Here is a 21,107-nt window from a genome sequence, read left to right as displayed (position 1 = left end):
CTGGAAGACCTCTGATCCCAAGAGTCCAAGGCAGAGGTGAGTCCCCTTCATCCCAGGCTGGGTGCCATGTAGACCTCACCTTTGCATGCTAATCGGAGGATGAGGGGCAGGGCTTCTGAAGGAGCATGACTTTCCCTTTCAGATTCCCCTTCTTGGATATGTGATGAATCCCTAGTCCTCCTTTTTATAAAACTTACCTGCAATTCTTGTGAACTTTATTTTCCCTGCCCTCCATGATTTGCAGGTTTACAATACAAAACGTTTTTCCTTACTAACAAATGCAGAGAGCCCTAATCTCATATCTGTAATAACTGAGGAGGCAGAGCAGGTTGATGGTCAAGAACACCATCTCTGACCAGTGCCTGGGGAGGAATCTGTAGTTGTGACTAAGGGAGTGAATTTCCCTTGTTGTGCCTAGCTTTGGTGACACACTGGCATTCACAGAATCGGTGTTATTACTACATTTACTTCTTTTTGTCCCTTGATGTGTGGAAGTGTTAGTCGCTCCGTCATGTCTGACTCTTGGTTACCCCAAGACTGTAGCCTGCCAGGCTCCTCTGTCCATGAAAGTCTCCAAGTTAGGGTACTGGAGTGGATACCCTATTTCCAGGGGATCTACCCGACACAGGAATTGAACTGGTGTCTCCTGCATTGCAGGCAGATTCTTTACCAGCTGAACTACCAGGGAAGCCCCCTGAGACTTATATATTTATAAGCCTTATTATTATATAACATATGTAAATATTATATATTCTTATATATGTATATATTTTACTTATTTTACATTATCTGCTGAAAGGAAATGACCAGATTATTTCCCTTTAAGAAAGAATAGCGAATAGTTGTTTTACCCATAATTTTTTTTTTTACTATTTTTGCTATGCAAAGCAGGACCCAATGCAGGTTCAGCTGCTTCCAAAGGGAGGTATTGGAAAGGCTCTTATTTGCTCCTAATAGAAAAAGCACAAAATGGAATCAAGAATGCCGGGAGAAATATCAATAACCTCGGATATGCAGATGACACCACCCTTATGGCAGAAAGTGAAGAGGAACTAAAAAGCCTCTTGGTGAAAGTGAAAGAGGAGAGTGAAAAAGTTGGCTCAGAGCTCAACATTCAGAAAATGAAGATCATGGCATCTGGTCCCATCACTTCATGGGAAATAGATGGGGAAACAGTGGAAACAGTGTCAGACTTTATTTTAGGGGGCTCCAAAATCACTGCAGATGGTTATTGCAGCCATGAAATTAAAAGACGCTTACTCCTTGGAAGGAAAGTTATGACCAACCTAGATAGCATATTCAAAAGCAGAGATATTATTTGGCCAAAAAAGGTCCATCTAATCAAGACTATGGTTTTTCCAGTGCTCATGTATGGATGTGAGAGTTGGACTGTGAAGAAAGCTGAGCGCTGAAGAATTGATGCTGTTGAACTGTGGTGTTGGAGAAGACTCTTGAGAGTCCCTTGGACTGCAAGGAGATCCAACCAGTCCATTCTGAAGGAGATCAGCCCTGGGCTTTCTTTGGAAGGAATGATGCTACAGCTGAAACTCCAGTACTTTGGCCACCTCATGCAAAGACTTGACTCATTGGAAAAGGCTCTGATGCTAGAAGGGATTGGGGGCCGGAGGAGAAGGGGACGACAGAAGACGAGATGGCTGGATGGCATCACTGACTTGATGGATATGAGTCTGAGTGAACTCCGGGTGTTGGTGATGGACAGGGAGGCCTGGCGTGCTGCGATTCATGGGATCACAAAGAGTCGGACACGACTGAGTGACTGAAGTGAACTGATGGCTGATTCATGTTGAGATTTGACAGAAAACAACAAAATTCTGTAAAACAATTATCCTTCAATTAAAAATAAATTTACAAAGATACAGGACAGAGAATAACATTTGTCTAACTGGATGTTTCTGCCTGGGAAATCCCATGGACAGAGGAGCCTGCCTGGCTACAGTCTATGGAGTCACAAACAGTTGGACACGACTGAGCAACCAAACAACAACATGGAACCTTGTGACCAGACCTAACTGGATAGCTGCAAGAAGAAAGGCATCAAGATATTCCAGTAACCAGCTACACCAGCTATACTTCTCATTATCAGAGAAGACTGAATTGCAGCCCTGCGAAGAGAGTTCTTGGGAACACTGGTCTACCATCTTCTCAGTCTCCTGGCATTTTGAATAAAGTCTCTATTCATTGCCCAAACAATTTTTCTCTCAATTTCTTGCCCTGTCATGTGGCAAGCACTATGAGCTTAGATTCTGTAACAGGTGTAGACTTCGTGGTGGTGGGGGATGGGGGTGGAAGGCTCGCACACAGATGATGTCATTAAGGGTCATTTACCATACCCCCTCGATTACCAGGATGACCATATTCTCCATGCCCTTTCAATGTATCTGTAGCGCTCCTGGATGTCACCTTGCTTATTTAACTCATATGCTGAGTACCCCGTGTGAAATGCCAGCCTAGATGAAACACAAGCTGAAATCAAGATTGCTGGGAGAAATACCAGTAACCTCAGATATGCAGCTCACACCACCCTTATGGTAGAAATTGAGGAAGAACTAAAGAGCCTCTTGATGAAAATGAAAGAGGAGAGTGAAAAAGCTGGCTTAGGACTCAACATTCAAAAATCTAAGATCATGGCATCTTGTCCCATCTCTTCTTGGCAAATAGGTGGGGAACCAATGGAAATAGTAACAGACTTTATTTTCTGAGGCTCCAAAATCATTGCAGATGGTGACTGCAGCCATGAAATTCAAAGATGCTTGCTCCTTGGAAGAAAAGCTATGACCAAACTAGACAGCATATGAAAAAGCAGAGACATTACTTTGCTGACAGTGGTCTGTCTAGGCAAACTAAGGCTTTTCCGGTAGTCATGTATGGATGTGAGAGTTGGGCTATAAAGGAAGCTGAGCACCGAAGAATTGATGCTTTGGAACTGGGTGTTGGAGAAGACTTTTGAGAGTCCCTTGGGTGTCGAGGAGACCAAACCAGTCAATCCTCAAGGAAATCAGTCCTGAATATTCACTGGAAGGACTGATGCTGAAGCTCTAAAACATTCACTACTTGATGAGAAGAGCTGACTGTCCTCAGTTCTTAATCACCCACTTGATGCTGGGCATTAGGACTCTGGGGCAACAAGCCTGGTCTGCACCAGGTGACCCTCAAGTCTCCAGGCCGGGTAGGCATGAGATGGGCAGGGAAGAGACAGCCATTCAGTTCTGTTCAGTTCAGTCGCTCGGTCGTGTCCGATTCTTTGCAACCCCATGAATCACAGCACGCCAGGCCTCACTGTTCATCACCAACTCCCAGAGTTCACTCAAACTCACGTCCATCAAGTCGGTGATGCCATCCAGCCATCTCATCCTCTGTTGTCCCCTTCTCTTCCTGCCCCCCATTCTTCCCAGCATCAGAGTCTCTTCCAATGAATCAAGTCTTCACATGAGGTGGCCAAAGCACTAGAGTTTCAGCTTTGGCATCATTCCTTCCAAAGAAAGCCCAGGGCTTATCTCCTTCAGAATGGACTGGTTGGATCTCCTTGCAGTCCAAGGGACTCTCAAGAGTCTTCTCCAACACCACAGTTCAAAAGCATCAATTGGGAGTTCCTGGAGATCCAGAGATTAGGACACTGTCCTTCCACTGCAGGGGACACAGGTTCCATTCCTTGTCCGGGAAAAAAGATTCAGCATGCTGAGATGTGGCAAAAAAAAAAAAAAAAAAGTCAGACTAGAAGAGATGATTCTTAAAGAAAAACTTGTTTACTACCAATGAATATTTGAGAAGACATGCAATCTTGCTGAGAGTAAAAATAATTTTAAAAAAAAGTAGCTCTGTGTGTGTGTGTGTGTGTGTGTGTTCCATGAATCATTCAGTTAGAATTTGGCTGCAGATATCAGGACTCACTCCAGCTAACTGAAGCAGAATGTATTTTTACACAAGGAGTTCCATGCCTATAAAAGCACCCCAGGATTGGAGAAGAAGGTTCAGGGTTGAGTCTCCGGGAATGAACACCCCACCCTCTAGAGGAACACTGAAGGACTGGGCACCGAGCATGCTGGGACTGCTGCCGTGATCAGGAACCAGAGACACTGGGAAGCCACTCTGGGACCAAACTGCCTTGTATGTCATGTCTGCAGATAAAATGATGCATCTCAGTCAGGTGAGAGCTGGATTCTGACTCCACTGCTGCTGCAGAAGACCTAGTCCTCGCTACTGTGCTTGGCAGCAAAGCAGCAGCCCTGTCTTCCTGCCTGACACAAGATCCAGTGCCTTTGCAGAACTGGTGTCACCAGAGAATCTGGGGAATATGGTCATTACTCTTGTCCTGGGGGTTCACAGCAGGGGTGAAGCAGAACTGAGTGAGGACGACCCCCACAGTTGCTCCAGAGAAAGTAAATCAAAACACCCGGTGTTGGCTGGGGCAAGGAAAGCTGAATGCTCACGCCTTGCTGGGTGGGATGTGCTCTGATACCTAGGTCACAACCGGCATCACAGAAATGTGTAATAACAGCTGTCACTCCACTCGATTCAGAAATAGTCTTTCTGGGAATTCATTGTAAGAAAAGAGTCAGATATGTGCACAAAAATATCTGTACGTGATTGATTTTCATGGTGTTATTCAGGACAGCAAACCTTTAAAACAAGACGAAATCAAGGACACATAATTTTATGCCCCCAGGTAACAGACGTCTATGTGGCCACTGATGATAGAGTCAGGGACCAGTTTACCACTAAGTGAAAGAAGCCTGTGAGAGCTGGACTATAAAGAGAGCTGAGCACCGAAGAATTGATGCTTTTGAACTGTGGTGTTGGAGGAGACTCTTGAGAGTCCCTTGCGCTGCAAGGAGACCCAACCAGTCCATCCTAAAAGAAATCAGTCCTGAATATTCATTGGAAGGACTGATGATGAAACTGAAACTTCAATACTTTAGCCACCTGATGTGAAGAGCTGACTCATTGGAAAACACCCTAACGCTGAGAAAGATTGATAGCAGGAGCAGAAGGAGACGACAGAGGATGAGTTGTTTGGGTGGCATCACTAACTGGATGGACATGAGTTTGAGTAAACTCCAGGAGTTGGTGATGGACAGGGAGGCCTGGCGTGTTGCAGTCCATGGGGGTGCAAAACACTGGACATGACTGAGCGACTGAAGTGAACTGAACTGAAAGAAGCCTGAGTTCAGGGACCCTCATTTGCACTGGTTCTGCCCAGGAGAATTCCTGAGAACAATTCTGTAGTACGCTAGCATTGCTATCATTACTATTTGCAAAAGTATGATATTCTAAGAGTAACAGGTTAAGACTACAGACTCCTTCCAAATTGTCTTTCCTCTCCCGCCTTCCCTTGTTTCTGAATGACATTTTAGTGCTATTGGCATTTTAGATTGTAATTCTCTATTATATTTTTTAGAGTTTTCTCTTTCCAATTACTTTAATCTCAAACCCCTAAATCCTAGATCTGTCCTTGGTTATATAGATTTATATTTGTCAATATGGGTAACTGTTCCTTAGGTATTATTAAGAAGGAATTTGACAACGCAGTAGTAAGGGAAGATACTGTTTGGTGTTTTAACATGTACATATGTTTTTCTTTTGCTTGTTTGTTTTTCTGGTAAAATGTCACATAAAGTCAAACTTGCTATTTGAATTACATTTAACTGCATGTACATATCTTTTTCATTATTTAGTTTATTTCTCTTTGGCTGTATTGAGTTTCATTGCTGTGCAGGCTTTCTCTAGTGGTGCTGCTCAGGCTGCTCACTGTGGTGGGTTTTCTTGTCTCAGACCATGGGTTCCAGGGCACATGGGCTCAGTAGGTGAATCTTGGGGGCTCAGTTGCCCCAAGCATGTGGGGTCTTAGTTCCCTGACCAGGAATCGACCAATTCTCTGACCAATGTCTCCTGCATTGGAAGGTGGATTCTTAAGCACTGGACCACCAGGGAAGTCCCTGTATCTGTGTTTGTGATGTATGGTACTTGGAGCAACTTTGGAAGTCTGGGCAAAACTCTAGGTAATTTACGATGTCGCAGACATAAATTACTCTTACCATCTGAGTGAGAAAACAGAGTTTTTCAGTATCATGGCCACTCAGACGACTTTGGACGTCAGACGTGTGGATTTCTTTACAAGAAAATCCAGTTGTCTATGGATAGCAGCTGGGTGTCCTGGAATTTAACTTGATTCTAAGAAAAACTAGAGTTAACCCCATGGGTTAAGGGCTCAAACCCACAAGATTGCCCCACTTAGTGGCTCAGATGAGAAAGAATCTTCCTGCAATGTGGAAGACCCAGTTTCTATCCGTGGGTCGGGAAGATTTGCTGAAGAAAGGAATGGCAACCTACTCCAGGATTCTTGCCTGGACAATTGCATGGACAGAGGAGCCTTGCCGGCTACAGTCCATGGGACCGCAAATAGTCAGACACGACTGATTGAATAACACTTTCACTTTTGGTCACAATAGAGTGGAAACAGACCTGGCTTCCTGTCATGGATATCACTGCCCATTCTTACAGAGTTCTTGGCCCATATCCTGTCACCAGTGGCTCTACAGATGCCCTGCACCCTGTCTGATAAATAAGACCCCAGTAGGGACACTCATGAAAGGTCACAGCATCTTGCTTTTACTTCTTATGATTCTTTGAAGCATTTTGGGAGGCAGAGGGCTTGTCATTTGGGGGACTGACATCCTGAGGCCCTGGAGGGTCGTCTCCAGCATGGGAATCACTCTCTTCTTCAGTACTGGATCCTGATGGAGAAAAGGCCTTCTTTATTGCATCCCAACACGATGCCCCAATTTTTGCCCCAGCAGAGCCCAGGAGGATGTTGGATGATGTGGAAAGTCCAGCTGCCCCTGGAAAAGAGGACGAGGTTAGAGCACAAAGGGACAGGCAGGCCCAGCAGCCCCCGGCAAGGCTGTGGGAATCAGAAATCCCAGGACCATCTGGAGGCCCAAGAAATAGACATCCCACCTTTGTTCCCTCCTCTACTTCCTGATACCCCAGGATGTCTGGGATGCTGCACATGGCTGCCCAAAGAGGAAACATGAACTCTGATGGTCAGTCTATCAGCGACAGGACAGATCCTCTGAGAAACGACAGGCTGCCCCTCCCTCCACAGCACCAGGCTGGGCCCAGGGAGGGGACCTACATGTAGGGTTGAGGAGGAATGCCCACCTCCTGAGCTGCACGCCACTCATCCCACCAACCGTATTCCCAACTAGAAGAGGGGACAATGAGGGTGACACAGAGGACCAGGGACCCTGATGACCACGAAGCTGGAAGAAGCACAGAGGCCCTCCTCGTGCCTGAATCCTGAGCTGGTTTGTCACACCCTCCCCATCCTCCTGCCCGGACACCTACCCACGGACTGGAGAGTGGCCACCAGGCTGCCGGCGGCAACTCCGCCCCCATTAGCCACGGCGGCCGCTGACATCATCTTGGCCGCGATGGAGGAGGCGGCGATTCCAGCCCCGGTGAAGCCCATGGCACCCAGCACCACGGGAACAGACCCCACGGCTAGGGCTGTAGGGAGAGGGGAGATTTGGGGTTAGCCCCATGGGACCGACTCCCTAGATCTCCCTGACACCTTCCTGTGACATGAGGTGAAGGGTCCACTTTGCTCTCCTGAGAGCCTCGGCGTCCAAGGCAAGGGAAGGCTGTAGATATGGACACACGTGGGTAGGGGGAACCCCTCCAAAAACCTTAATCCCAGGCCTGTTTGTGCCTCATTTTAGCTGTGTTCCTGGGAACCTCAGGAGCCCTCCCTGGGCTTTAGTTCGCCCTTTATAAAATAAAGTTGAAACAAGCAGGGGTTTGACGGGGAACTGGTGTCTTTCACGCAAGCACAGGCCCACAGTATGAGGACAGAACTGCTCTTCTGAAAAGGTGCTGGGTGGAAGCTTCTGACCTCTGGCCCGAGGCCACTGGTGAGCATTCCCCTGGGTCCCTACATCTCAGATGGTGCAGGCATAGAACCTTCTGCAACCTGGAACCTTCTATGTCTACACCGTCCACATGGTGGACACATGTGGCACTGAGCACTTGAGACTGGCTGGTGTGACATAAATGTTTGATTTTCTTTGATTCCAGCCACCACAAATGACCCTCACCAGTGAATGACCCTCACCAGTGGATGACCCTAACTGGGCTCACTGGATGGGCTCCAAGGATTACAGAGCAGTTCTGAGGAATACACACAGTTCAGCTCACACATTTCCTACAAGCCTTTGCAAGAAACCATGCCCCGGCTTTCTGGGGAGATATCACAGATTCAGATAGCTCTAACGCCTTGCCTGGGTTCCCACAGTTTGCACTCGGGAGAAGCTGAGATTGGCAGTGGGTGATGTGAATGGCTTTGCTTTGGTTCCTTCTTGGCAAGGTTCTTGTTACCTCAAGAATTCCACCTCTGACCACTTCCACCCCACCCCTACCACCCAGGTCTCGAAGCTCAAGGCAATCTTGGACTCAGTCAAGGCCAGACTCTCCCAGGCGCCCAGGGACAGGGGCACATGGGGCCTTGAGTTGCTTTACAAAGAGACTCACCTCCTCCGATCACGGCTACGGCAGTCTTACCTGTAGACAGAAAGAAGTCCCATGAATAGCCAGCATTTGCCTTCCCCTACGTCTCTGCTGCTGTCCCAGTGGGAAGGGTTCCCTGGAGTTGGGATCACAGGACAGAGCAGCCCCTGTGTGGCTCTCTGCTTTTACATAGTAGCCTGATAGTCCAGGAATCGGAGGAGGATGGAAAAGAGTCCAGAGCTCTGTGATGCTCCAGAGGGGAGCACAACCTGCCTTGAAACGGTTTCATACTGCTCCTTAACTTTAATACCTTCAGTATCATTTTCTCAAAAAGAAAAAAAAAGAAGTCAGAAAAGCATGCTGATTTTATTTGCAATGGAATAAATTTGACTGTTCTGATTTGTTCATCTTTCAGACACCCTATGCCCTTCCAAGGATATAGCTTGAGTGGAAGCACCCTGTCCTCCAGGGCTCAGCCTACTTGTGACTTTCTGCACAAAGCATCCCTGACTCCCCCATCAGGAAATGTGTGTGCTGCCTTGAGGCTGGAGCCCCTGGCCACACTGGATTCCAGCAAGCCTGTACCACACTGAATTGCTCAGAGCTCTTGGGTCTGGCAGGGACACCTGACCGCAGCAGGGACTGGGGAGTTCGGCAGTAGAGACCAGGTGTTACAGAGATTTCTGGAACTGTGGGAGTGAGCTCAGCCAGCTCCCCAGGAAAAGGAGCCTTGATGCTAGGCTAGGAGGAAAAGGTGCAAAATCAGCCTTGGGCCCCCAGTCATTTCTGGAAGGTTGTAGCTCCTGGCTCACCAACGCCTCTCTGTCCATCAGGAGCCCTGACTTGTCTTGAGGGCTTCCATTTCTGCACAGATGAAATTTCTAACAACCTGGTCTTTCAGTTCTCACCTCCCTACTTCCAAGGATCTTAGACTCTATGCCATACACACCCAAGGTCATACCCTATACCTATGCTGCCTGCTATGGGAAGCACTAGCTATGTGTGCTACTTAAATCTTGAAAGTGAAAGAGATAGTCGTTCAGTCCTGTCTGACTCCTTGTGATCCCATGGACTATACAGTCCATGGAATTCTCCAGGCCAAAATACTGGAGTGGGTAGCCTTTCCCTTCTCCAGGGGATCTTCCAACCCAGGGATCGAACCCAGATTTCCCACATTGTAGGCAGATATCTTACCAACTGAGCCACAGTGAATTACAATAAAATAAAGATTACAACTCAGTTTCTGGGTCACATGACCCAGTTCTCATTAGTCAAACATGGCTAATAGCTACTGTCTTGGATCACACAAAGTTCATGGTCATCACTGCAGAAAGCTCTGTTGGACAGTGGGGCCCTAGATCTTGTCACTGACAAACATTGCCTCCTCCCTGCGATCAATTTCAGCACCCCTCTAGAAACTCCCAGCTCCTCCTTTCACAGATTCTGATTCCAATATAGCTTTCAACAGTTCCTCAACCGCAATGAGATTTTTGATCTCTGTCCAGACACAACTTGGAGTGCTAGGGATTCAGTTCCAGGTTACTGCAATAAAGCAATTATCAGATGATTTTTTAGTTCCCCATTGCATATAAAAGTTATGTTTACAATATGCTGGAGTCTACTAAGTGAGCAATGCCCTTATGTATTAAAAAATGTGTATATCTTAAGTTAAAAATACTTTATTGCTAAAAATATGAACCAACTCTGCCAACTCTTGGTTGCTACAAGCCTTCAAATTGTTAAAAAAAAAAAAAAAAAAGAGTATCTGCAAACTCCAATAAAATGAGATTTGCCCACATTTGTTTCCTGAGGCTGCAGTAACTAATGACCACAAGCTCTGTTCATTCTCTCATGTTCTCCCGATTCTGGAGGTTGGAGGTGTAGGCAGAACCAGGCTCTCTCTGAAGGCTCCAGGGGAGGATCTTTCCTTGACTGTTTCAACATCACTGTCTAGTGCTTGCTGACAACTCCTGGCTTGTGGCTGCCTCGCTCCGATCTCTCTGACTCCACCGCTGCCACCCTCGTGGGCATCACCTCTCCTTGTCCAGGATTAGAGATGGGGGGCAACACACAGAATGAGACACATCTATTGGCTGCTGGGTACAGAGAAGAGTGAAGGTGTTGGGGTCCCTCCTTGGCCCCGGTGCCCACAGGCGAAAGTTCACCTCCTTAGTGAGGATGAGGAGGCTCTCGTTGATCTGGCTTCTGCTTCTATCCTGGGGAAAGAATAGAAGCCATTGCCCAGCCCTCAGCATTCAATCTCTTGCCTGACAAATCCAGGAACATCTTCCAGACTCTGCCACACATTCCCAATATTCCTGAGCCACCTCCACCTAAAGACTCAATGTGAGTCTACTGCGCTCCTGCTGCCACAGAATTTTCCACAAGGCAGTATGATTCTCTATCGTTTCTACTTTTTGAGTGTTTTAAAGTCAAGTGTAAATCCTCCTTCTCTGCCATCTCCCAACATGCCAAGAAGTACTGGCTTGGGAACAAGGAAGCTCTGAAGGTGAATTTCAGAAAAAGAAATATGAATGAAGCATATCTTTGTGCATGCAAAGTCATGTTATGATCTGAATGTTTGTGTTCCTGTATTTTCACAGGTTGAAACCTAATACCCCGTGTGATGGTGTTAGGAGGGGAGCTTCTAGGAGGTGATTCAGTCTTGAAGCCAGAGCCCTCTTGGTTGAGATCAGTTTCCTTATGAGAGAGACTCCTCCACCCCATTCCCCTGCCAGTTCCTTTGTTCCTCCCAGCATAGAAGCTTACAGGGATGGCTGTCTAGGAAGTGAGCTCTCACAACACACAGTCTACCGGTGTCCTAATCTGTGACTTCCTAGGCTATACAAAAGTGAAAAACAAATTTCTGTTCTTTTTAAGACACCTAAGTTATGGCATTTTGTTATAGCACCCATAATGATCTACATCAAGACACAATCCACACAGTGGAAAGGCAACTGATAGAATGGGAGAAAACCTTGGCAAATCACGTATCTGCTGCTAAGTCGCTTCAGTCGTGTCCAACTCTGTGCAACCCCAGAGATGGGAGCCCACCAGGCTCCTCCGTCCATAGGATTTTCAGACAAGAGTACTGGAGTGGGGTGCCATTGCCTTCTCCATCATGTATCTAGTAAGGGACTAATATTCAAGGTGTGGTAGATAGAATTCCTATGAGAGAGAACTCAAAGAACTCGGTTTAAGATTGGCAAAGAATTCAAATAGGCAATTTCCTAAAGAGATACAAATGGCTAACAAGCATTAGGAAAGATGCTCAAATTCAGTCATCATTAGGGTCTTGTACACTGTTGGTAGGAATGTAAAATGGTGCAAGAGCTATGGAGAACACTATGGCAGTTCCTGAAAACATTAAAATAGAAAATCATATGATCCAGCAGCAAGCCGATTTCTGGATATGATTTAAGAAATTGAAAACAGGGTCTTGAAGAGAGATTTGCACTGCATGTTCATAGCTGCATTTTTCACAGTTGTCAAGAAGTGGAAGCAATCTAAGTGTCCATCGATGGATAAATGGATCATCACCACGTGCTAGAGACCACAAGGGAATACCATTCTGCATTAAAGAGGAAGCTATGTCGTATGGGTGAACCTAGGGCCTTATGCTAAGTGAAATAAACCGCTGACATGGAAATTAGATTACCTTACTCAAATTTTAGAAATAGAAAGAATTGTGGTTTCCAGGAGCTGGGAGCAGGAGGAGACAGATAATTAATGTTTAACATGTACAGAGTTTCAGTTTTGAGAAATGCAAAGAATTCTAGAGATCAAGTACTCAACAATGCAAATGTAGTTAACACTATTCAACCTATGCTGACAAACTCTCATCTTGGCAAATTAAATTCTATAGTGTATTATCACCTGATTTAAGAAAAAACATACATGTACCTTTGGTGCCCTGGCACTAGGCTGCCCCACATTAGAGGTGACTCTGCTCTTGGAAGGTGTGTTCTGGGAGGACATTAGTGACCAGGCCCTGGGGTATCAAGGGAGGAGCACAAATGGAGAAATGAAACTTACCTGCCTTGGGTGCTGTGGGGCAACAGGGCAGGCATGGGCAGTGAACTCTGATCGGCAAGGAGCGTGCCTGAGACCGGGCCTGCCGGCTGTCAGGCATCTAACCTGAGCAGCACCTCTGCCCCACCTTATTGGAGATGACCCAACACTGAGAGACCCCTGAGAGTGACCTCACCTTACCCCTGAGCTTAAAAACAAACCTATGAAGGTCCAGAGAGGCCAAGTGACTGGCTCTGGGTCACTCAGCAAGTCAGAGGCAGAGCTAAACCCTGAAGTGCGGTCCCTCTGGTTCTAGAGCATCATTTATTTCATCTCCTGTGTACAGTGTGGCTTTTTTCTGACAGTGTGTCAGAGAGATTCCATCAGGAAGACTGTCCTTACACTGACAACTTAGCAGGTAGAGCTGAGCAGTGGGTGTGGGGTGAGGATCCGAGGATTGGTGCTCAGAGACCCGTTACCTGCATAATCGTAGACATTGCTGCCTTTCGACTTGGGGGGATCTGTGGGGTCAGAGCCAGAGCCATCTGACCCCTGACGTGGCCCCTGTGGTGCCTCCCCAGGAGAAGAGCCATCAGAGGCCTGGTTGCTTGACTGGGAAGGTTCTTCTTCCTCTGGAAGAAAGAAATAATGGGGGAGCACAAAGCGTGGTGGGCAGCTGGGGAACAGACCCCACACAGGCCCCTCCACCCTTTCCTGAAGACCCCAGGATCTCTGATGTAGGGAGGGGACCTCAGGGGAAGCTGAGCTGAGAGGTGTCAAGGGTGCTTGGAGGTGAACCAGGGAGAAGCCAGAGACAGGGAGGCCCAGCACCAGTGGAGAGCTGGGGGTCCTGACTGCACAGGGCAGGAGGCTGAGGCCCACGGGGAAGAGCCTTGATGGGCCCAGAGCACCTGGTGGCAGAACCAGGCCAGAACCCAGACCCCCGCTGCTCACGTTAAGGAACCCCAAGCTCTGGGCCACCCACCCTTGGGAGCTTTTCCAAGGGCACTCACCTTCTGACAACAATTCTGGCAGGAAGGGGCCCAAGGCATCGCCTTCCCCACTCTCTATGGCTTTAGCTGACATCCTGGAGGTGGTGTGGAAACACTGGTTCTGGAGCCAAGGACACCACGGTCTTTTTAGAAACAGAGTGTGAAATTAAAACTGCTCTGAAAAAAAAGAAAAATAAAATAAATAAATAAAACTGCTCTGCCTGATTTCGGGCTTTCCTGATACCTCAGATGGTAAAGAATCTGCCTGCAATGCAGGAGACCCTGGTTTGATTCCTGGGTTGGGAAGATTCACTGGAGAAGAGATAGGCTACCGACTCCAGTATTCTTGGGCTTCCCTTGTGGCTCAGTGGGTAAAGAATCCACCTACAATGTGGGAGACATGGGTTCAATTCCTGGGTTGGGAAGATCCCTGGAGAAGGGAAAAGCTACCCATTCCAGTATTCTGGCCTGGAGAGTTTCATGGACTGTATAGTCCATGGGGTGGCAAAGACTCGGACATGACTGAGCGACTTTCACTTTCACTGCCTGATTTAGGCTGCACTAAGGTTTCAGGGGGGTATCTCTCTGCCGTTCCAGCCCTGCCCTCTGTCCCACTGCAGCCTATGGGCCACTTACAGCCCACCTGCTTAATCTGCTCAGACCACAGTTTTGAAGTTAATAATGACTTTGCTTGGCTCCCTGATCTCCAGAATCCTGGCCACCTCTAACATCCCATCTCTGTCCCCTGCTCACTGCCCACCTGGTCTAAGTTTCAGGGCTTCATAGTAACCTGGGTCAAGACAAGACCAGAGGTTCCCAACACCCCATGGTAAAGGTGGGCTCAAGCCCCCCCCCCCCCACACACACACACACTCAGCTCTGGTCACAGGGACAGCAGTCCTAATGGAAGTGGAGAGGGAGGCTGAGATTGGAGTCCCTTTGCTCCCTCCCCTCCCCACTTCCCACGCCCCTGCTTACCCTGCTTAGTAATTGCTGGGGATCGAAGAGTAGTGTGTGAAGCCCTGCACATAATGAGGCTGTTGAGAACTCCAGCAGGCTAAATAGTCCCTCCCTGAATGACCTCTGATCCCAAGAGTCCAAGAAGGAGGTGAGTCCCCCTCATCCCAGGCTGGGTGCCACGTAGACCTCACCTTTGCATGCTAATGGGAGGATGAGGGGCGGGGCTTCTGAAGGAGCATGACTTTCCCTCTCAGATTCCCCTTCTTGGATATGTGAGGAATCCTTAGTACTCCTTTTTATAAAACTCACCTGCAATTCTTGTGAACTTTATTTTCCCTGACCTCCATGATTTGCAGGTTTACGTTACAAAATGTTTTTCCTGACTGACAAATGGCACAGAGCCCCAATCTCATATCTGTAATAACGGAGGAAGCAGAGCAGGTTGATGGTCAAGAGCACCATCTCTGACCAGTGCCTGGGGAGGAATCCTTAGTTGCGACTAAGGCAGTGAATTACCCTTGATGTGCCTTAGTTTGCTGACACCCTGGCATGCACAGAATAGGTGGTATTACTATATTTACTTCTTTTTGTCCCTTGAAGTGTTAGTCACTCTGTCGTGTCCGACTGTTGGTGACCCCAAGACTGTAGCCTGCCAGGCTCCTCAGTCCTTGGGGATTCTCCAGGCAAGATTACTGGAGTGGGCTGCCGTGCCCTCCTCCAGTGGATCTTCCCGACCCAGGGATTGAACATAGGTCTCCTGCATTACAGACCGATTCTTTACCACCTGAAGCACCAGGGAAGCCCTTCTGTCCCTTATCCCTGGTGGAATAAATCTTATGAATAGCATAGATTTGTCTGTCTTCTCCTGGGTCTAGAGCTCAATAAATATGTTTTGAATGGTAGAACAAAGAAGAAGAGGGAAGTGAGAATGTCAGTGTGAAGCTGGGTCAGGGAACAAGGGGCAGAAAACGGGGGAAGGGGCAGAATCAGTGTTGGAAGAGGCCTCTGCTTGGGACGGGCTTGAGTGTCTTGGGAATGGAGGCCTTGTCCCTCCTGCAAGACGAGGACAGGAGGGGCCAGAGCCAGGGCCCTGTCTTTCCCCCACCCCTACCTCTGCTTAAGCTTTGGGACAACAAAGCCAAACATTTCCGCAAATGTCCAGTTTTGGTGAGCCACTGCGGGACGCTGTCCACGGGGCCAAGAGCAGAGAGGCTGCGGGAGCCCCTCCTCGGTGTCACGTGGTGTTGACTTTCCTGGCAGAATTCAGGACACAAGGAACATCCCCAACCTGGAGAATCAGGCCGATTGGTTTCTCTGAAATTCCTGTCAGTAGAAGATAGCTAGAAAGACAGCCTATGAAACAGAAAAGACTGGTATCGTCCGATCACAGGTGACATTAAAAACACCATCCATCACTGTCTCTTTGACCTAAGGGCTGTGGTGGTCACCTTGGGTCACGGTCTGGGACCCGGTCCCGTCTGTGGCGCCGGAGGAGCTTGAGAACTGACTGGGTTCTGGATGCCTGGCTCCTTCATGATGATACCTGGACAGGGTTTGGGGACCAGGCCCTGAGGGCACCACCAGCTGAGATCTGCCTCCTCAACCAGGTCTGGGCACTGTGGGAGGACCCTGATGGGGTACTTGACCTGGGCAGGGTAACCTACCCCTTCATGTACCTTCTCTCCTCTTAGGCAGGGCCTGAGCCTCGGAGGGCAAAAGTTGTACCTTGGGACCTTGCTCTTCCTGCTTCCTTGGCAGGACAGAGAATAATCTTTGTTTGGTGGAGATTTACAGGAACATAGTGCCCTGACTGGGACCTGACCTCTAGAACAAGGGATCTGACATCAGGAAGGTTACAATAATCAAATACACCCCTCCCTCGTTTTTCCTAGAAAGGGGCTTTACTGAAAGCTTCCAGATTTCTGGATTTTTAAGGCATGAGCCACCTGTCTCCTTCCTGGCCCTGCAAGAAACAGTCCTCTGCTCCAAACTGACGTTTTGATATTGTTTGGCCCCACTGTTTGCTGGGCACACGGACATACATTCGGTTACATAACCTCTTCCTTGGGTTCTATAATTTGCCAAAAGGCTTACGGAACTCAGAAAAGCACTTTCCTTGCTATTACTGATATACTACAAAGAGTATTAAAGGATGCAAGTCAACAGCCAGATGGAAAGATACCTCCGATGAGGCTGGAGCACAGGAGTTGCGGTCCCTGCAGAGTCTGGGGTGCATCACCCTTCCAGAGTGTGGATGTGTTATTGTTTCCCAATTGGCAGTTCTCAGAACTCCATATTGTAGGGATGTTGATGGAGGCCCCATAGTGTAGGTGTGATGGAATATTAGCTTCATTTTTATCCCTCTCCTCGCCCTGCAGGATTGGGGTTGGGGCTGATCATGGCTTGGTCTTTCTGGTGACCAGCTCCCATCCAGGAGCCCAGCTAGAATCACCCCATTAGAACAAAGGATGTTTCTGTCACTCAGGAGACTCCAAGGAATATAGGAGCTCTCTGTAAGATGCACCTATCCCTGGTACAAAGGTTTTAGGAGTTCTGTTGTTAGGCATTAGGGTCAAAGATCAATATATATATATATTTTTTCCTTATTATTTCACATCATCATGATATTCCCTATTACTTCACATCACCTTCTGCTAAAACAAAATGCCAAAATTATTTCCCTTTAAGAATGAATAGCAAATTAATTGTTTTACTACTAGTATTAATTATTTTAGTAATCAGAATTAGATGCAGGTTAAATACTTTGTGATAAGAATATATGGGTGATGTAGTTTCTTCTTTACTTGTTAAACATTCAAATAATGATAGATTTAAAGAAGTTCCCAAGTTCGTGCAGAGGGGTTCTGGGGATCCTTCACCCAGTTAACTCCATTGCTTATATATTATGTAATGATAGTATAAGCTAAAAGCTAGGAAGCTAACATTGGTAGAAAGAGTGTGTATGTCATTTTACTACATGTGTAACCAATATTGCCTCAAGATACAGAACTATTCCATCACCACCAAACCTCTCTCTAACTGAAGCCTCACATTGAACCTCTATCTCCCTGGCCCAGCTTTCCTTATCCCTTGAAACCACTAATCTGTTTTATATGTCTATAATTATGTCATTTTAAGAATGTTATATATTTCGTGATGGGCTTTTTTTCATTCAACATAATGCAGTTTAGATCCATTGAAGTTGTGTGTATCAATAGTTTGTTCCTTTATATTGTTGAGAAGTATACCATGATATAGATCCACAGGGTTTTTCCCCCAGTTTTATTGAAACATAATTGATGTATACCATTGTGTAAGTTATAGTGTGCAATGTGATTTAATACATGTATATATTGCAAAAAGATTATGTACACTGCCGTTTGTTTATCCATTCACCTATCTTGGTTGTTTCCGGTTTTCAGCTATTAGCTATTAAAGCTGCTATGAACTGTCAACAAATGGCTGACCAGGTCAGTACTCTGTAACTTTTGGTACCAGGTTCAACTACAAAAGTAGAGTTGAAGAGTCTGTTCTCAGCTAGAATCAACTGCTTACTCATTCATTCATTCATTCACTCAACAAATATCTATGACTCACAAAGTCAGTCAGACATTGATTAGACATTTTGGGGGGATGCCAAGATAAATCTGATGGGATTTGGTGAGGAGTTTGCAATCTAGGAAGAAATATAAGACAAGAAAAATACATCTCTTTCTCTAATACAGAGCTACAAGTGCTATTCAGCACAGCAAAAGCTCTGGGAATCCTGAAGAAGGAGATGTTGAGACAAATTCTTAGCCTGAATTATACTTTATTCAACTGTGGTTACATGTTTGAAACAACATTCGGCAAGGAAATTATTACAAATTTCAAGTTAATTCAATCTCAATGCTTTTATACTTTGAACTACATATTGAGCTAAGGGTCACAAAGCTGGTTTTGAGACAACTTCCTTGCCAGGTCTAAGGCTCTCCAAGCAACTTACTTTGCAGAGTGAGGAAATTTGACAGCTATTGTTTTCTTCTCAGTTTGAAACCAACTCAGAAAGAATGTCATTTCAACATTGTATCTATAATAATCAGGAAAAGTTTTATTATGAAAAAATAATGCATACATAAAAACTTAATCTGATGTCAGAATTTCCATCTCATGTGTCATTCATAACTTCTCCCCTTTCCCCAGCTTAGATTTGATTCAGGCTCTCATGTGGAGAGGTTTCAGAAGGGGAAGGGAGACAGAATCTGCTCCTCGCTTTTCTTTCCTCTACTTCCTTACCAAATGGCTGCTTTTGGCAACGTCAGGGTCAACTGAGTAGAGCCATGAGACATAAAGGTGCAAAAAGCTATTTTACTTTAGGTGGTACAGTATGTAGAGGTCTCTTGACTGTCCAATAGAGCTGTCTCGGTCAGGGAGGACATCCAAACAAAAGCTGCCCTTTTCTCTCCAAGGATGTTTTGATGGTTAATTCTATTCATCAGTTTGACTGGGTCATCATGCCCAGATATTTTTCACACATTATTCTACATGTTTTTGTGAAGGTGTTTTTAGATGAGATTAATATTTAATATCTAGACAGCATATTAAAAACCAGAGACCTTGCTTTGCCGATAAAGGTCTGTATAATCAAAGTGATGGTTTTTCCAGTAGTCATGGATGGATGTGAGAGTTGGACCATAAAGAAGGCTGAGCGCTGAAGAACTGATGCCTTCAAACTGTGATGCTGGAGAAGACTCTAGAGAGTCCCTTGGACACCAGGGAGATCAAAACAGTCAATCCTAAGGGAAATCAATCCTGAATATTCATTGGAAGGACTGATGCTGAAGCTCCAATACTTTGGCCATCTGAGCTCATTGGAAAAGACCTTGAAGTTGGGAAAGATTGAGGGCAGGAGGAGAAGTGGGCGACAGAGGATGAGCTGGTTGGATGGCATCACTGACTCAATGGACATGAGTTTGAGCAAGCTCTGGGAGATAATGAAGGACAGGGAAACCTGGCGTGCTGCAGTCCACTGGGTCACAAATTGCTGGACACAACTTAGTGACTGAACAACACCAAACATTAAAAAAATATTATTATTATTATTACAATTTTGCGGTGTACTGGGTCTCCATTGCAGTGCACTGGTGTGGTTGTTGCTCCACGGCATGGGAGACGTTAGTTCCTCATCCAGGGAGTCAACCTGTATCCCTTGCATTGGAAGACAGATTCTTAACTACTGGACCACCAGGAAGTCCTAAAGGACATTAACATTTAAATCTGTGGACTTTGAGCAAAGTAGATTCCCCTCTACGGTGTGGGTGTGCCCCAGCCAAGCAGTTGAAGGCCTTAATACAACAAAAATTGACTTTCCCTCAGCAAGCAGGGATTCTGCGAGCTAATTGCCTAGGATGCTTTCCCTGAGTCTTCAGCCTGCTGGACTACTTCAGCAGATCTTGGATTCACTCAGTTTCCACAATCACTGTAACTCAATTCCTTAAAACAAACCTCTCTCTATATATGGTATTCTGTTGATTCTGGGTCTCGGGGGAAAGTGAAATTGAAAGTGTTAGTCTCTTGGTCATGTCTGACTCTTTGCAACTCCATGGACTGTAGCCCACCAGGCTCCTCTGTCCATGGGATTTCCCAGGCAAGAATACTAGAGCAGGTTGCCATTTCCTTCTCCAGGGAATCTTCCCAACCCAGGGATCAAATTCAGGTCTCCAGCATGGCAGGCAGATTCTTTACCATCTGAGCCACCAGGGAGAACCCTGACTAATACAGATGCTTTTGTTAGTTTTTTGGAGGCCTCCACTGAGAATCTCTATGTATCTTTTGGACCCCATAAGACAGCCCCCAAGTACCACCTCTGGGACCCTACTTCTAGCCTCTTTCTGGTGAGGTCCCTTTTCCCTTGGCCACCAACTGGGCAAGGTTTGTCAAGGTTCTGTCACGACAACCTTGCAACGCTCCCGAGCTGGGTAGCTGGCCCAGAGTCGGACAGGACTGAGCGACTACCATTTTACAACTCAACCAGTCTGTACTGGAGGTTCTGTTTTCCCCAGGTTTTCATGCCTCCGCCTATTGCTCACTGATGGTTGGGGACTCTGTGCGACCGTACGAACTGCAGCTCGCCAGGCTCCTCTGTCCATGGAATTCTCCAGGCAAGAATACCATAATGGTTGAGTGGTCGGTTAAACGCTAAAACGTTTGCGAGGTTCCAGGCACACAGCCGATACGTAACACAGTGCGCTGAAACTAAAGCAAAAAGACAAGAAAACTTGCATTCCCGTGCATGAGCTAGCACAGAAGTCTCCTGGAGGAAGCAGGGTAAACCTCACCTGTTGCGCTTGCTCCCTAAGCCCTGGAGGAGGACCTACATTTCAGTTCAGTTCAGTCGCTCAGTCGTGTCCTACTCTTGGCGACCCCATGAATTGCAGCACGCCAGGCCTCCCTGTCCATCACCAAACTCCCGGAGTTCACCCAGACTCACGTCCATCGAGTCAGTGATGCCATCCAGCCATCTCATCCTCTGTCGTCCCCTTCTCCTCCTGCAAGCGGAGGCCGATTTCACTCGCTTCCGCAGTCCGGCAGTCAGTCGCGCCGCAGCGAATCAAGTGCGGCGTCTAGAATGGCGGCGGGACT

At 46.8% G+C, this 21,107-nt stretch overlaps 1 protein-coding gene across 4 annotated transcripts; it reads right to left on the bottom strand.

Moving 5' to 3' along the window:
* Window positions 1-6,606: 6,606 nt before the first annotated feature.
* On the bottom strand, window positions 6,607-21,107 carry LOC109575482 (interferon alpha-inducible protein 27-like protein 2). 4 transcript variants are annotated; one of them, XM_019983648.2, is made up of 6 exons: window positions 20,956-21,107; window positions 13,548-13,703; window positions 13,014-13,166; window positions 8,548-8,577; window positions 7,366-7,527; window positions 6,607-6,857 (listed from the first exon to the last, which is right to left on the bottom strand). In XM_019983648.2, exons 2-6 carry the CDS (start codon window positions 13,618-13,620, stop codon window positions 6,628-6,630), a joined length of 648 nt encoding a protein of 215 aa, XP_019839207.2. In that variant the 5' UTR covers window positions 13,621-13,703; window positions 20,956-21,107; the 3' UTR covers window positions 6,607-6,627. The 4 variants fall into 4 exon arrangements, with proteins under 4 accessions (XP_019839207.2, XP_070631709.1, XP_070631710.1 ...); XM_070775608.1 differs by having other exon boundaries at window positions 13,548-13,698; window positions 20,956-21,099; XM_070775609.1 differs by lacking the exon at window positions 20,956-21,107 and adding an exon at window positions 15,598-15,813.

The sequence above is a fragment of the Bos indicus genome, chromosome 21, assembly GCF_029378745.1.
Source record: "Bos indicus isolate NIAB-ARS_2022 breed Sahiwal x Tharparkar chromosome 21, NIAB-ARS_B.indTharparkar_mat_pri_1.0, whole genome shotgun sequence".
NCBI lineage: Eukaryota > Metazoa > Chordata > Mammalia > Artiodactyla > Bovidae > Bos > Bos indicus.
Note: the sequence above shows the minus strand (reverse complement) of the source record. Positions and strands in the feature narration are given on the sequence as shown.

Coding starts and splice junctions, on each gene's coding strand:
- LOC109575482 (XM_019983648.2), bottom strand. CDS start 13,620: ATGTCAGCTAAAGCCATAGAGAGTGGGGAAGGCGATGCCTTGGGCCCC. Junction 13,167..13,547: donor GCCAGAATTGTTGTCAGAAG/GTGAGTGCCCTT, acceptor TCTTTCTTCCAG/AGGAAGAAGAACCTTCCCAG. Junction 6,858..7,365: donor GGCCACTCTCCAGTCCGTGG/GTAGGTGTCCGG, acceptor CCTCTTTTCCAG/GGGCAGCTGGACTTTCCACA.